The sequence below is a fragment of the Podarcis vaucheri genome (assembly GCF_965113315.1).
Source record: "Podarcis vaucheri genome assembly, chromosome: 11".
NCBI lineage: Eukaryota > Metazoa > Chordata > Lepidosauria > Squamata > Lacertidae > Podarcis > Podarcis vaucheri.
Window position 1 is genome coordinate 12,031,294 of NC_138749.1, and position 15,271 is coordinate 12,046,564.

Sequence of the window (15,271 nt, forward strand, 5' to 3'; positions counted from 1 at the left end):
TCCTTTGCACAATCCACCCAGCTATGGTTCAAACACATTGTTGAGATATCTGGCTGTACCAAGTCCGTTGTGCGAGAAAAGAAATCAGTTTCCTGGCAATATTATAGAGTGGGTAAGTCTGCTTTCCACCTTGGAGCAACGAGTGCCACCTGGTTTTCTATTCTGAGGGCATTTGGCAGGGCCGGCCCATCCATGAGGCAAGGTGACCGCCTCAGTCAGCAGGATCCACAGTGGCAGCAGCTCCTGCCACCTCCAAGGAATGTATTGCCTACTGCCGCTGCTGCCATGGTGGCAGCAATGGCTACAGCAGGCACCTTGAAGACCTCTTGGTGAATAGGCACTACAGTGGTACCTCGGGTTACATACGCTTCAGTTACAGACTTCGCTAACCCAGAAATAGTACCTCGGGTTAAGAACTTTGCTTCAGGATGAGAACAGAAATCGTGCAGCAGCGGCGGCAGGAGGCCCCATTAGCTAAAGTGGTGCTTCAGGTTAAGAACAGTTTCAGGTTAAGAACGGACCTCCGGAACAAATTAAGTACTTAACCCAAGGTACCACTGTACTGGTCTCATCCCACTGTGTTCCAAATGCAGATCTGTATTTCCCTCTTGTTTCTGATGTAGATCTTCACTCAGCCCTTCTTCCCTGGCAGGAGGCACCATTTTGTGGTTCACCTGAGTGCCAATATGTCTTCGGCTGACCTTGGCATTGGGAGGTAAATGGCCCTTGTGTGCACACAAGGTAACAGTGTAAGCTGGAGATGTTTTCTTTGATTGCCTCCCTTGTTTTCTTCTCAGTGCACCAGTTACCCTCCACGAACTCTTCAGTTACAGGTTACTAATATGTCCTTTAACATGAGGCGACATGCAAACCATGAAAAGAGTGAAGTCAAGAAAACATTCAAGTTAATGGAAACAAGTCTTTATTAAGTAACTTTTAATATCAGAAAAATAAAACTCTTATAATTCTCTTTACAGCAAATATATAATATCAGTGCTTTGGCCACCATAAGTTAAAGGCCCTTTATCATAAAATATATGGTTTGTTTTTTTTAAATTTACTCAAATTGAATTTATAATCCCTATGACCTCCCTACATATACATAACAAAAAGAGTGTAGTAAAATTAGCAAATACTAAACTATATTGAGAGCTTTGTCATTCTTGAGTCTGTGGTTTATAGAAACGGTACACGCACCTAATGTCTGTCGACTCCTTGGCTTATTAGTTGCAGTGTACAATGCAAGAGTACAAAATACATGCTCGGTGAACGAGATTGTTCATATCTACAAGACTGCAGCTAAAGGTTAAGGTTTCAATACTGACATTTAAACTATCCTACAAGCTGTTAGCGTTAAAGTTATGCATTTCATAATATAATAATATTATAATAATAATATGCCATCAAGGCAACTTTTATACTGAAAAAAATCATAAAATAAAAACCGTTATCTGTAAACTTTTTCTTTTAATACGAAATGTAACCCTTTCAAGTGGAAATAAAAAATAAAGATTTCTGTATATTTACTAGTTCAATACACATAGAATTTGCTATACTGAGGGGAGTGGGGAACCTGTTTGTTTCAACTCGGGAAGGTATTGCTCCAAAAGGAAAAGAAAAGATAGAAATAAAAAAATAAAGAAATCCACCAGAACTTCTGAGTGTTCTTTTTTTCAAATGCCAGCACAGATTTGGGAACATTCTGAGTATGAAGAAGCAAGAAAACATCCACAGGTTGAAATGTAAAGAAAACACAAAGGAAAGGAACAGGGAGAAGCTCGTATTGACTTGCAAAGGGGAAGATGGGTGGCTTTGAAATGAGATAAACCCCTCGCTGGGCCACAGTCGCAGCTGCTCTCATGAATGATACAAGAGCATGAATGTGACTGCTTCTCTGTCGTCGTCGTCCCCCCCCCTTTTACATTACTAAAAATAAAATACATGCTTCACATAATGTGCAAGTTATGGTTGAAACATAAAAATGATTCACATTTTTTGAACTCTGATATTCTCTAAAATAGTTAATTTAAGAACAGCTTGATCAAACTAGCCAATGGAATGTTAGCATCCTCGCTATCAGATACAAAGGGTGCAATGACCCGACAGCTGTCCGTCCACCAGACACGCCTCCTCTGAAGCAGATGGGGGGGGAGAAGGTGGGAGGGGGAAGGAAGGGACATTTGGTGGGCTGCTCGCAACACCGCAGCTCTTCACATGGATTCCATGTGTGGTGTAGGTTGAACACAGAGAGCTCCAGTGCAAGCAGAGGGGTCCCCCCACTCTCAACGGGGTGAGCCAATCTATGGATACAAAACTCTAGACTGACTCCCTCCCTTGAAATGAATGGGGAGGCCAGCCACTTGTGGAAGGGGACGGACTCTCTGTTTGCGCTGGGAGCCCCCCCTGCGTCCCTTAGCACTGATCGAGGCAAGGCAGACTTTCCCACGCTTCAGCAATGGAAGACCCGCACATTCCTGATTCTCTTAAGATGCCCCATTTGCATATTGGAGGAAGTGGCGGTCAACTCATACCATTTTGCCCTGTCCCCTGTCCCCTTATGAACAATGATCACATTAATAAAAGTTACCGCTACGCTACTTGCTGAATGCCAGGAAATCAAATTGTGCATCATAAAATTATTTGCAACATTAGGTAAGTTAAGCCTATGTTGTAAAGTGGGGGGGGGGGGAGGAAGCGCCCCCAAACCTGTTTTGAAAAACTGGCAGTGTAAAGAAGGCAGCTTTGGAAGTGTGTTTGATACATTGATAATCCTTTGTACCCTTCCCTCTTATAAACCGACAGTTTCTACATTCAGGGCTGTGTCAGGCTTTTGCTGTCACGACCTGCGAAGCCTCGCGCTCCATTCTGTTCTGAAACTGTTCCTGACCCTCCTATCGCCTCACAACTTCATTCCAGAACTTTGCTACAGGTGCCACAGCTGCAACCAAAATGGACAAAGACTGGCTAGGCTTAGTGTTAAACTGTACAGACCTTTTCCAAAAAAGAAAAAGAAAAAAAGAGAGTACATGCCTTTCAAACAACATTAGCCTAATCTCAAGAAAGCCCAATAACAGTCTGAGTTCATTATAAGTTTACTTAGGGGGTACCATTACATCCAAGCCATTAAGAGTTTAAAAAGTCCATATATAATATCTCTATATATTTAAGAGTGAATTTGAATCGCCTGAGTAACAGCTGTCTGGCAAACTGGACACGTGGGTACGTCTTTTTCACAGATCTTGTTGGCACATTCCATGCAGAATAGGTTGTGGCCACATGGAACCAGGGCAGCGATTACTTCGTTCTCAAAGCATATCACGCAGTCATGCTTCCTTCTCAACTCTGGAGGGGAACTAGATGTGGAGCCACCATTGGAAGAAGAGTAGCTGTTGGTACCATTGGAAAAAGCAGGGATGTAGATCGGAAGGCCAACTTGGCTGACTGTACTGGGTGGATCGCTTCGGACTCTCCTTGCCAGCGGATGTTCCAAGGTTTCGGGAAATGTAGGCGACAGGCGAGGAGTGGATGGCTGACTCCCTCTCCGTGGAGCCTTCACGTTACTAGCAGGTTCGTTACCAAAACTGGAGAGCGGGTTAACGGGTTCAAAGGGTGTCCAGATGGTTTGAGAAGGCGTCGGCAAGGAGTCGTACGCAGGAGAGTCAACTGCAATGTCCTCCGCACCTACAGAAGGCAACGTTTCTCCAAACCAAAAGTTGCCTGTGCTGAATGGACTTGTGGGGCTGAAGTCAGCCAGCCTATTGCTTCCAAAGTAGGAATCAGTGGAGCCGCTTCCTAAAGAACTGGAGCTGTCGTTTCTGTAATTAGAAATCATCCTAGTGCGGCTTGGAGGAGGTACTGGGTTGGAAGTAAGCCAGGCAGATCCCAGGTTCCCTCCTTCAAAGCTCACGTCCGTACCGTTATAATGGAAATCGTTTTCTTCGTTCAGTTCAATGTAGTTTCCAGTGCGCATGGCGATGTGCATTTCTATCTCTTCGCGAGCACGATCTACGTTTTCAGGCATACCGGTAACCTCAAAGACTGGCTCCTTGTCTCTACTGGGAGTAACTATGTAGGTGTGGGTCTGCTGCTGGATCCGCTTGATTGTAGCGCCTTTGGGGCCAACCACCAGCCCCACGACACGGTAAGGCACCCTGACCTGGACTGTAGTTTGGCCTGGTAGGTTGGAGTTACAAGACAGTCCTCCCAGCGCTGGGCCATTTTTGTTGCGTGAAGCTCTAATCATGGAGAAGTGTTCAGCAGCAGAAAGAATTTCCCTTTTGGCCATGGCTACATCTTCTTTGCGCCCAGTGACGACAAAAATGGGTTCTTCTCCGCGGACAGGGGTCTTGATGTAGGTATTTGTCTTGGCTCTCAATGCCTTTATTTTGCAACCTGCGTGGAGAAAGCACAAATATCAGTGCTTTAGTGAAGAATCTTGAATGGAAAAAGACGCAAGAAGCAAAAATCGCTTTGTGCTGACACTCTGATCCTCAACAGCTCTCTCTCCCCACCGTTCGGTCAGTGCAAAATCACACCATTACAGTGAAAACAGCAATTACCCAATTAAAGAAGGTTGCTATTGAGAACAAGTGCTTAGGAAGCATGGCAGTTAAGTCACAAAGTAACTAAACTCACAGAAACCTTTAGCAACCTGCCCATCCATACCAAACTGCAATTTGAAAAAGACAGCTAACTTTTTGAAAAGCCTCCTTGCCTGGCTAGTGACTATTTACAATCCTCTTCCAAATCATTGTCTTAAGCTAATACAAGTTGTTGACTTCTGCATTTGTTCTGTTCCTCCGCGGAGTGAGGAACAACCTCTAAAGCCAGTGCACTTAGGTTTTCAAAGAAATCTTTTCCAAGTAATTAGCTGAAGCCAAAAACACATTGATCAATGGTGCAGCAGACAGTTTCATTCCATTCCGTATATAGCAATTAAACAGAAGCTACATGAAGGTTATTTAACTGAACAAGAGATTTAATTTTCTTCAATATGCTGCTTTTCATCAAAGAATATCAAAGCTGTTTACAATAAAATGAGTAAACCCATATAAGGTCAACAGAAGCAGAAAAAGCAACATAACCACATATGAGTGAGCAACAAAAAGCACACCCAGAGAAGACTCTCTGAAATTAATAAACAAACCAAGTTTGGTCCAATAATAGTATGGCGCTGCCTTCTCAAGAGTTACTATTGATAAAAGAATAAACATGGTCTGGAGATCTTATTAAAGGTGTTAATAAAGGTATAACTACGCTAGATGGTCATCTGATATCTCTGTTAATTATATGATATAATCTTTTCTTATTAACTGGGAAAATGTTCAGTTCTAGTTGAGTGCAGATATTGCTTGGTGGCATATATATTGTAACTATATTCAACAATAACATTTACAATTTCATAGCCCAGGAAAATGTGGGTTTTTGTTAAATATCACTCTCCCCCCCCCAAATAAAATGCTAAGTCTTGCAGTATTTAATAATTGGCACAAGATGGAATAATAGAATTCAGTGGTTTGAATGTTTTCAAGTAATGCACCTGCTAGAAGACCTTATAAGGCAATATGAAATTAACAGACAACAAGGTTTGAAAAATTAACATCATAATTACAGAACTCTAAAGAATATTTATCTAAAATATATTGGAGCATAATGGTTGAGGAAAGCAAAGCAAATATAGATAGGTTTAAAAGCTAGATGGAATAATTATTGTGGGGTGGTGAAGCTATTTTCATAAAAAAAACTCTAATATCTCAATTCCTACTGCTTTAAAGGAAAATCATTATAAAGTTCTATACAAAAAACATTTAAATCCTTTAAAATTAAGCAAAAATGAATAGGGTAATGACAGAGTGAGTGCATTTCCAGCACAGAGGATGTTTCTTTCATATGTGGTGGGGTTCTGAAGGGAACTGGATGGAAATTGTTGAGATTAGAATCACTGCGCACCTTTACATTATTGCCATCACCAGTAAGACTTATTCTAAGATACACTGAGGACATAATATCATCTGAAGATTACAGAATTGGAGGGCAACTTAATATTTTACAACTCCAACTGAGGTAGCAAATAAATTTTTAAAAGTAAAAAATTCAAGGTGTGCAGAAATATAACAGGGTGGATAGTGTGGGATACACTATATTTGACAAAGTTTACCCACTTAGCTTGGTTTAGAAAAGTTAGGCAAAGGGTTTACTTGAAATTGGAATTTGTGAATTTTCGGAACAGAGATTGCCAAAAATAAGACATTTCTGTTGAACTCAATGGGACTTACTTCTGAGTAGACACATGCAGGGTTGTACCATTAAAACATCACATATACAGTACAGTACAGAATTAAGCCTCCCAAGCTGAAGACACCCTATTTAGTGGCTTTAGGTTTCTCATCAAGAGAAATGCATGCGGTTCGGAACGTCACTGAAAAATGCCAAGTCCCGATCTATTATGTGAAAAGCCAACACAATGAGACCGTTAAAAAGTTTTCCCTTAAAGTGACTTTTACAGGAAAGCTGACTCTACAGACTCCAAGGTCAATCTCTCCTTTGTTATTTGGAAAGAAACAGCAATCGAGAGGAAGCCGCAGCCTCCGACACCTGAAACTTCTGAATGCGTCATCAATCAATGCTAAATGAGTTTAGCTTGTAAGGAACTGGTAGCAAGATACAGATGCAATAGACTACTGTAAAGGCAGCCAGGCCAAAACAGAGGCCATTAACCTTCTTCTGTAGTTCCACTGGCTGACCTTCGTGTCTGCTGCCTTCCTTGTCTTCTCCATTAAATCACGTCTTCAACATGCCATCTAATAGCCTGGTAAAAGTATTAAGCTAGGGTGAGTTACTGGTACATTTTATGCTTCTAACAGACTGTCCTGGATGCTGAGGCCCAAAGCTATAAAGGAGGGAAACTTACAATCTCCCACACCTTGTTTCCAAATCCCTGGACATGTGAGAGATTGCCACATGCATTTTCTGTTGTGATGACAGAATAGATCTGATGCTTGGAAAAACTGAGTTAAACTGTGCAGTGCTGATTTGTTAGCAAGATATTGTCGCCAGACACGCTCAAACAGATGTTAAAGAATACACACAGGTCATGAATAAACCTAGGGCTACTGATCTACAACTATGAGAACCAACTACCACACTATTTACCGGTACAAGGTAGTGTAACTATGTACAAACAAACCAACATCCACCCACGGGAAGTTGTTTTTTCTTATCTGAGGCCTTGAACTACATGCTCAGTTCTGGATGCGGAACACCGAAAGACTACATTGTGTTTCAATGTAGTCACCAAGATTTATGTACAGATATGCCTGCCTGCGAGTTGAATATTTCCATCGTTCTAAACAAAAATGAACAATTTTAGTAAAAGCAAAAGCTTGGCAGGCAAAGACAGTCCTTCTCTCAAGTGGTTTTTGTTTTTGTTTTAATTGATACTTTACCACCCCCCTTTCATTATTCCTCTTATTTCTATAGGTGAAAGATCACATTGAGGATGCCCAAGTCAAGTCAGCCAGGTATGTGCAGAAGGATGGAGGGAATAAACAAAGATAGTTTTCAGGACTGGAGTGCAGAGCTGCTGTAATTTTCTTCGGTATGTACATGCAAAATATATACCACTATGCCTAAATGTACCACAAACTGGGATATGTGGGCATTTCATGGGTGGAAAAGGAGAGTGAAGTATTGGGCTCAGAGGAAGTGCATTCCCAAGGCAAAGCCTCTGCTCCTCTTGCAACTTGTGAATGGGCCATTCCCCTTGTAGCTAAAACAATGCTTCAGGAAGGAGGGAATTGGGCCACTGGGTGTTGGACCAGAGGGTGCATGTCCTCCAAGGTCAATCCCTCACTGCATCTTTGAAGGGGGTGGGGAGAGCTTGGAGCTTGCATGCTGCAAGGTGCACTTTGTGCAAGCCCTATGGTCCTTTCCCTTTTATCCTTGAATATCCATGTGATGTGTTGATGACATAGTTAAAAGGGGAGGACACTAACCGTTAAGACAGAAGCTGTGCCCATTACCTACTGCGGAAGGAGAGGGAGAGAGACTGTAGAGAATTCAAGATGTGTGCCTACTGCACCCATCTTGGATGGTCTCAATGTAGATTTTATAATCTAAGGGTGGGTGGTACAGAGCCTTTGTTGCTTCTTTTGAGATTTCTCAAATTATGAAACACATGATTCACTAAGTTTCCAGGTGAAAGAGATATATATGGTTTGTTTTTTAACATTTTGCTGATTTTTACATTACAAGTCTTGTACCCCGCTCTCCCTGAATCACAGCCCTGGAATTTTTTTCTCAGGTAATAAGATAACAATGTCTTTGGCCATGTGCAGTTAAGAGATGTCAGGGTTCTGGTTCGATCAACCTCTATTTGTAAGACCTTTTGTCTACTCTCTGGTGTGCGTGTGTATGTGAAAACTCTCTTTAGGTACTCAGTGCCAAATCCCTCATACAACCAGGAGAACCAATCATTGCCCTTTCCCAGAAAGACCATGATACTCATTATGCACCACTGCTGCCCTTTCTGACCATAGAATTTGTTGGAGAACCCCCTCCACAAATGGAGCTGACTAGTTATTTGCTAGGTGAAATATTCCATCACCATACTTGTGAATAAAAATAAACCTAGTCCCATGTTCAGCAGCCTGCAAACTATACTGCAGTCTGCCCTTCCAATGCAACTGCTCAGGAAGTTCCATTGCCCAGGGAGTTAGCATAGGCTCATTTTTCACCACTGACCACTAATTAGAATTGGACAAGAATTTCTCTGCTCAGATTGACTGTTGATCCAGACTACTTTTGTTAGCTTTTCTGCTTCACGTGGCTTGACTATGTGATTGGGTCAGCTTGAAGCTGTTTGCTTTAAGTAGCTTTCTGGGAACCTTGTAAGAGTCACTTGGATAGGTAAGGTAAAGGTAATGGGACCCCTGACCATTAGGTCCAGTCGTGACCGACTCTGGGGTTGCGGGACTCATCTCGCTTTACTGGACAAGGGAGCCGGCGTACAGCTTCCGGGTCATGTGGCCAGCATGACTAAGCCGCTTCTGACGAACCTGAGCAGCGCACGGAAACGCCGTTTATCTTCCTGCCGGAGGGGTACCTGTTTATCTACTTGCACTTTGACGTGCATTCGAACTGCTAGGTTGGCAGGAGCAGGGACCGAGCAACGGGAACTCACCCCGTCACGGATATAGGACCCACTTGGATAGGACCCACAGACAAATAAAGTCTTTCATTTTGTTTCCAACTGTGGCTGGCATTATACGTACGATGCTCTGTGATGCATAAGTTTTGGTCTGATTTGCTTGGGTGGATCTGTGGTGCTCCTGCAGCAGTGTGTGAGATATGGAGGTTGTGTACGGAAATATGTGTCCACGCCCTGAATGCTTGGCAAATCCCTCTTTCCAGATCACCATTACCAGCTTCCCCTTTTTCCAGAGTCTCCAGAAGTTTGGAGAAGAAGCAAGACAGACTCTTATTTACTTTTAGCCTTCTCAGGTGGTAAAACAGACCCGGGTTTCCTTCCAAGACCAGTGCTGCTTCTCCCCACTGCAGCAGTCCAGTATGACATGCAGCAAGATCCAGGGACCCAGATTCCTCTGGAAGATGGCTCAGTGAATGGTGTCTAGGCTGCTGCTGAAGGCAAAAAGCAGACCCTTCAGTATTATTAATTTTAATTATATTCTACCTTTCTGTAGAATACAATTACAGCTGATAAAGTACTAAAAATAGCAGCACTATTAAAAAATCACGTTAGAAGCGGCAGTCCATAACGATCCCTAAAAGCAGCAAATTGTTAAGCATTAAAAGCTTGTGATGAAAAGTTTATGAGTAGATGAATCTCCACAAGAAGGGCATCTCATAGTTTTGGTGCTTTCAGAAGATCCTGTGTCTTGTACCTGCCTGACTAACACTGTAATAGAAAGGGAGATGTCCTCTGACATTTATTTAAAAATCAGGCACCTTTACACAGAAATAGATAGTCCTTGAGGTAACCTAGGTTGGTAGGGGCTTTAAAGGTTAACACTGGCATTAAAGTGGTCAGAAGCAAATAAGCAACCACTGTAGGTGGAATAAGATCTAAAATGTGATCTGATTGTCCAGCTGTAGATACCACGGTGCTAGCTGGTACAGTGGTACCTCGGGTTACAGATGCTTCAGGTTACAGACTCCGCTAACCCAGAAATAGTACCTCGGGTTAAGAACTTTGCTTCAGGATGAGAACAGAAATCACGTGGCGGCAGCAGGAGGCCCCATTAGCTAAAGTGGTACCTCAGGTTAAGAACAGTTTCAGGTTAAGAACAGACCTCCGGAACGAATCAAGTTCTTAACCCGGGGTACCACTGTACTATCTTGCTGTTTCCTCCACCTTCTCTTTGAGCCAATGTTTCCCAGAGCACAGTTCCAGAATTCATTTCAGAGGTGGGAACTCTGGAAGCCATACAGAAGTACCAGCTGACGGAAACCACAGGTAAGATTACTCTTGTGCTAAGATCCTGCTTGCAGGCTTCACAAAGGCACCAGGTTGGCCACTGTGACAACAGGGTGATGGATTAGATGGGCCACTGACCTGGTCCAATAGGTTTTTCTTATTATTTTCCTTCACTTCTAAGTAGTCCCTAGCCAGCAGGCACCTGGAGATAATAATTTCCAAGAGCAATACTTGAAGGGAAATTGGGGTTTTGGGGGTCGGGGAGAATAAGATAGAGCAGGCTCCTATTCCCTAAATCAGTTCTCTTTCTGCCTATATCTCTTCCTCCAATCTATCTCCTAAGTTTTGCAAGACTGTTTGCACCCCTAATAGTGCTCAAAATAGTTGTGAGCCTTTTGTTTCCAGCTCTCTTCTACCACCACTGGTACAAACAGGTAAAAGCTTGGCCGAATTACATACTAGGGCGGTCCTTATTGTTTGCCAGCTTCATGCTCAGGGAGAAAATGTTGCTTTGGGAACAGAGCTAAATAGCACCTTCCTCTCCCCCACAGTGCTGTGAACTTTCCTGAAGGGGAGTGAAAGGCGGGATATCAAATCCAAACTCTTCTTCTTCTTCTTCTTATAAAAAAATCCTGCTTATTGCCATTCAGTCCTTCAATGCCATTAAAAAAGAAAACATTCAATTTAATCCACTCAATTAAAAGTTGGGCTATAAATCCTCAAAATGAGCAAGTAAACAGAATTTTCTTCCTGGCAATAATCTCATTGATGATCCTTGCCTAGTGGGTATCATATAGTGAGGAAGATGGTGCCGAAGTTGACAACATGCTGGTGTGGCTGAGATGGAACATAGCAGGACTGCCCTCACTCTCAATGGATTTATCTATTTGCCCTCTCTCAAAGCCATGTCCAAAAGGTTACTGCGCCGAGCGATGTGCTTTTTGCTGCTGCTAATATAAATGGGATGTGCCCACCCCTCTTTCTGGCCGAATTTCTTTTATACATTCCTTAGGGCTGGAGCAGTATTTCCTTGATAGATGCTTATTATCAAGCTCTTCACATCACTAGGAAAATTTAATACTGGAAGCTGCTTGCAATAATTGAGGTTGCTCCTACTATGATTTTGAGTAGGTTCACCACTCCTCTCCCCTCACTGCCCCCATATCTGTGCAGTATTTGTAGTTTTAAACTTTTCTACATGTATCCTGGGTTATATTTCCATAATAATAGATTTATCCTTCAAATCAGCTAGTTGATACTTTCTGCATCTGTTGAGCTGATCCTGCTCTCTCTCTCTCTCTCTCTCTCTCTCTCTCTCTCTCTCTCTCGTATTGTGAGTAGGATGCATGCAGCGCACAAATGTTGTTTTATTTGCCAGGAAAGTGCAAACTCTGTGTTAGAATACATTATTTTAGCTAAGCATATTTGCATGCATTTGTTTTACATAAACTCAGCTTTCAACATAGATGCTTTCAAAAGATTTTGACATTTAATGGGGCTGTCAATGGAAGCAGAGGATGGTTGAAAGAGAAAATACAAGGAGATGGGGCATAGTAGATGATGAAGATGATGATAAATTTATTTATACTCTGCTTTCCCCCCTGATGGGACTCAAGTCACCTTGGATAACTGGCAATAGCCATCTATCACGGAGTGGGGTGCTAAAATGCCCTACTCTAAGCTTGACCGCCATGTTATCTAAAACCTATTCTTGTTATAATTCCATATTATTTGCATGTTTGGGGGGCGAGGAATCCCTCTCTCTGGAGGGGAGGGATAGGGCAACGACAGGAAGACCTTGGCTGGGTACCAAGGCATGCCAATATCTCTGACCCCTGTATCAAGCATAGAAAGAATTATTCCTGGAAATATAGAAAGCAAATAACTGGCTGCTATACAACTAGAGGAACTCTAGAAATGACACCTTCTATTTAGACATCACATCATAGAAACAAATTATAATACACCAAAAATAAATATTTTTGAATACTATGTAGCCAAGGAAAGATCTACTCAAAATCAAACATGGCAGGTTTGGGGTCAGACGAGAACAAAGTTGATGTTTCTTCCATCTGTTTGTCTCTCCTCCACCGCAGAATGAAATGTTACTGAATTGAACTGGAATACAAAAAAGGGAGGTATGAGGAGGTCCGGGAAATAAGCAAATGAAAGATAAGTGACAAAAAGATGGAATTGTTTTTAACTGTTTTTTACTTTGTATTTTTTCTTTTTTCTTTTTCATTATGTAATATTGTGAAAACTTTAATAAATATATATAAAAAAATAATAATGAAATGTTACTGAATCTTCACTGATTTTCAGAAATGTTTCTCTACAGACTCGTTGCCTGTGCCTAAGTTGTTACATGCCTTCCATTATAACTTACTTATTTCCTTTACAAATGACCACATTTTAAAAGTGGCTGAGAACACAAAAATGCATTTTGCATTATCTAACTCAGTGTGGTCCAACGTGTGGCCCTCGTGCTACCTTCCCACAGCCTGGTAAGGCGCCAAAGGAGGTGGGAAGACTTCAGAACCCTGCCAGAGCCTTGTGCCTCCTTCCTAAAGCCTGACACCTCGCTTAGCTGGCTTTGAGAAGGCAGCACAAGGGTGGGGTCCCCCCCCTTTTGGTCTGGCTCCCCACTTTGTGCAACAAGGTAGTGTGTGGCCTGCAGGTATGAAAAGTGGACCACCCTGATCTAACTCATTGCTTCCTTCTGAAGAGTAGAGTGGTACCTCGGGTTACACACGCTTCAGGTTACAGACTCCGCTAACCCAGAAATAGTGCTTCAGGTTAAGAACTCTCAGGATGAGAACAGAAATCGTGCTCCAGCAGCGCAGTGGCAGCGGGAGGCCCCATTAGCTAAAGTGGTGCTTCAGGTTAAGAACAGTTTCAGGTTAAGAACGGACCTCCGGAATGAATTAAGTACGTAACCAGAGGTACCACTGTATATCCCAATATCTTTTGAATACAACCCTTCAAACCCCAAAGCTACGCAACAATTAAACAACCAAAATCTTTCTAAACCAGAATTTCCTTTTTTTTAAAAAAAAACTGCACTAAGATGAGCAATTTTGGAGCAACGCTTGCCAAAAGTATAATGGATTGCCGTATTTTTCGCTCCATAAGACGCACCAGACCACAAGACGCACCTAGTTTTTGGAGGAGGAAAACAATAAAAAAAAATATTCTGAATCTCAGAAGCCAGAACAGCAAGAGGGATTGCTGCTCAGTGAAAGCAGCAATCCCTCTTGCTGTTCTGGCTTCTGTGATAGCTGCGCAGCCTGCATTCGCTCCATAAGATGCACACACATTTCCCCTTACTTTTTAGGAGGGAAAAAGTGAGTCTTATACAGCAAAAAATACGGTAATTAACTACCATTCAGGATATTTGCAAGGCAGCTGAGTGTGGAAATAAGCTTGCTGCTAAACAACCAAGAAATTATTTCCTATTCAAAGAAAGGGCATCTCAGTGTCAAGAGGTGATGTCCTCAGGCACAGCAAGGACATGGCAGAAACTCTCCAAACAGCCCAGATGAGCATATCTCAGTCCTTGCTTTAATCTCCAGGAGTCTATGCCTGCTTGCACATGTGTGGCAACGTCACGCTGCCTGCTGAAATGTACAGCTCTTCTTAGCAGTCAAGCCCACCTGTTTCCTTCAACTTGGTTATTCCTCTTTACATGGAAGAGAGGCACCAAATTAAGGAAGTGCTGCCTACGTCACTGCAAGTGCTGGTCTTTGAAGAATAAGGAACTGAAACAAGAAAACTCGTGCTTACCCGTCAGCCTCTGGTCTGGAACACTTGGCAGTTCAGAAGTCGGCTGTGCCACTTGCCCTCTCACCTCTCTTGCTGACATCTGATTAGACTTGGCACACCTTAAAATCTGCTAGCTTCCCTTGGGATATGCAGGCCAAACGCGTGACTTCTGTATATAGCTTAATACAGCCTTCACCAATCTAGTGTCCTCCCTATCTTTTTGGCGGCAATTCCCATCAGCACCAGCATCAATATGGCAGTGATGGCTGGGGGTTGGTGGGGTTTTAGTTCAAAACATCTGAAGGTTGGCAAAAGCTGGCTTAATATATAACTTGTATAGAGGTTAAGAAGTGCCTGAATTCACTGGGTCTCTAGCTACAGTCAAGGCAACCGCTAAAGTCTCTGGACATCTTTTAACTCTAATTAGGGCAGGCATTTTTCTAGTTGCACAAAAAAGAGTGAATGATAGGAAGCTCCCACATTTTGGAATACAGATCCAAAAAACCTGTCTCCTTGCATTTATGCACTTCAGCAAAATGTGATGCGCTATCAGGCTTATTGTATGCCAATAAACTGACAGACAACAGTCTCAAAGAGGAAAAGCAGGGCACTCTCTCTCTCTCTGTGTGTATATACATACACCCCCACCCACCAATCTGTTTTATCTTTGCCTGTTTTACATGTGTTTTTACCATTCTCTCTTTCCAACAGCAAAGGGTGAACCAAAGTGACAATTATTTGATTGCAAGATGCACACAACCACATGGGGAGCCGGTTGTCTGCACCGCATAGCCACATGCAAAGGCACCCCATATTCCTCCACATTTATGATTGGTAACAGGTATCAGGGTGCAAAAGACTCCCCACAAAATTAAAGTTTGCAGGCAGTCAGCACATGGCAAATGCCACAGATATTCCAACCCTGCTCCAAGAGTGGAGTCTGGACCCTTTCCTGTGATGAGAAAAGTTAGTTGCTTGGCTCTGCTAGTTTTACCGTGCAAGTTATTTTACACGATGATAAAACTGTCTGTTCACTGGCAACTTTGAGTAGCCTAAGGAGAGAGAAAAACAATA

The 15,271-nt window shown here is 42.6% G+C and overlaps 1 protein-coding gene across 1 annotated transcript in view; it reads right to left on the minus strand.

The window, feature by feature from the left end:
* Positions 1-3,076: 3,076 nt before the first annotated feature.
* Positions 3,077-15,271, minus strand: part of MEX3C (mex-3 RNA binding family member C) — a 29,525-nt gene continuing 17,330 nt past the window's right edge. Inside the window, exon 2 of the mRNA XM_082241862.1 lies at positions 3,077-4,392. Within this exon, the coding sequence (XP_082097988.1) occupies positions 3,164-4,392 (1,229 nt within the window). The 3' untranslated portion in view covers positions 3,077-3,163. The remainder of the gene's footprint in view (positions 4,393-15,271) is intronic.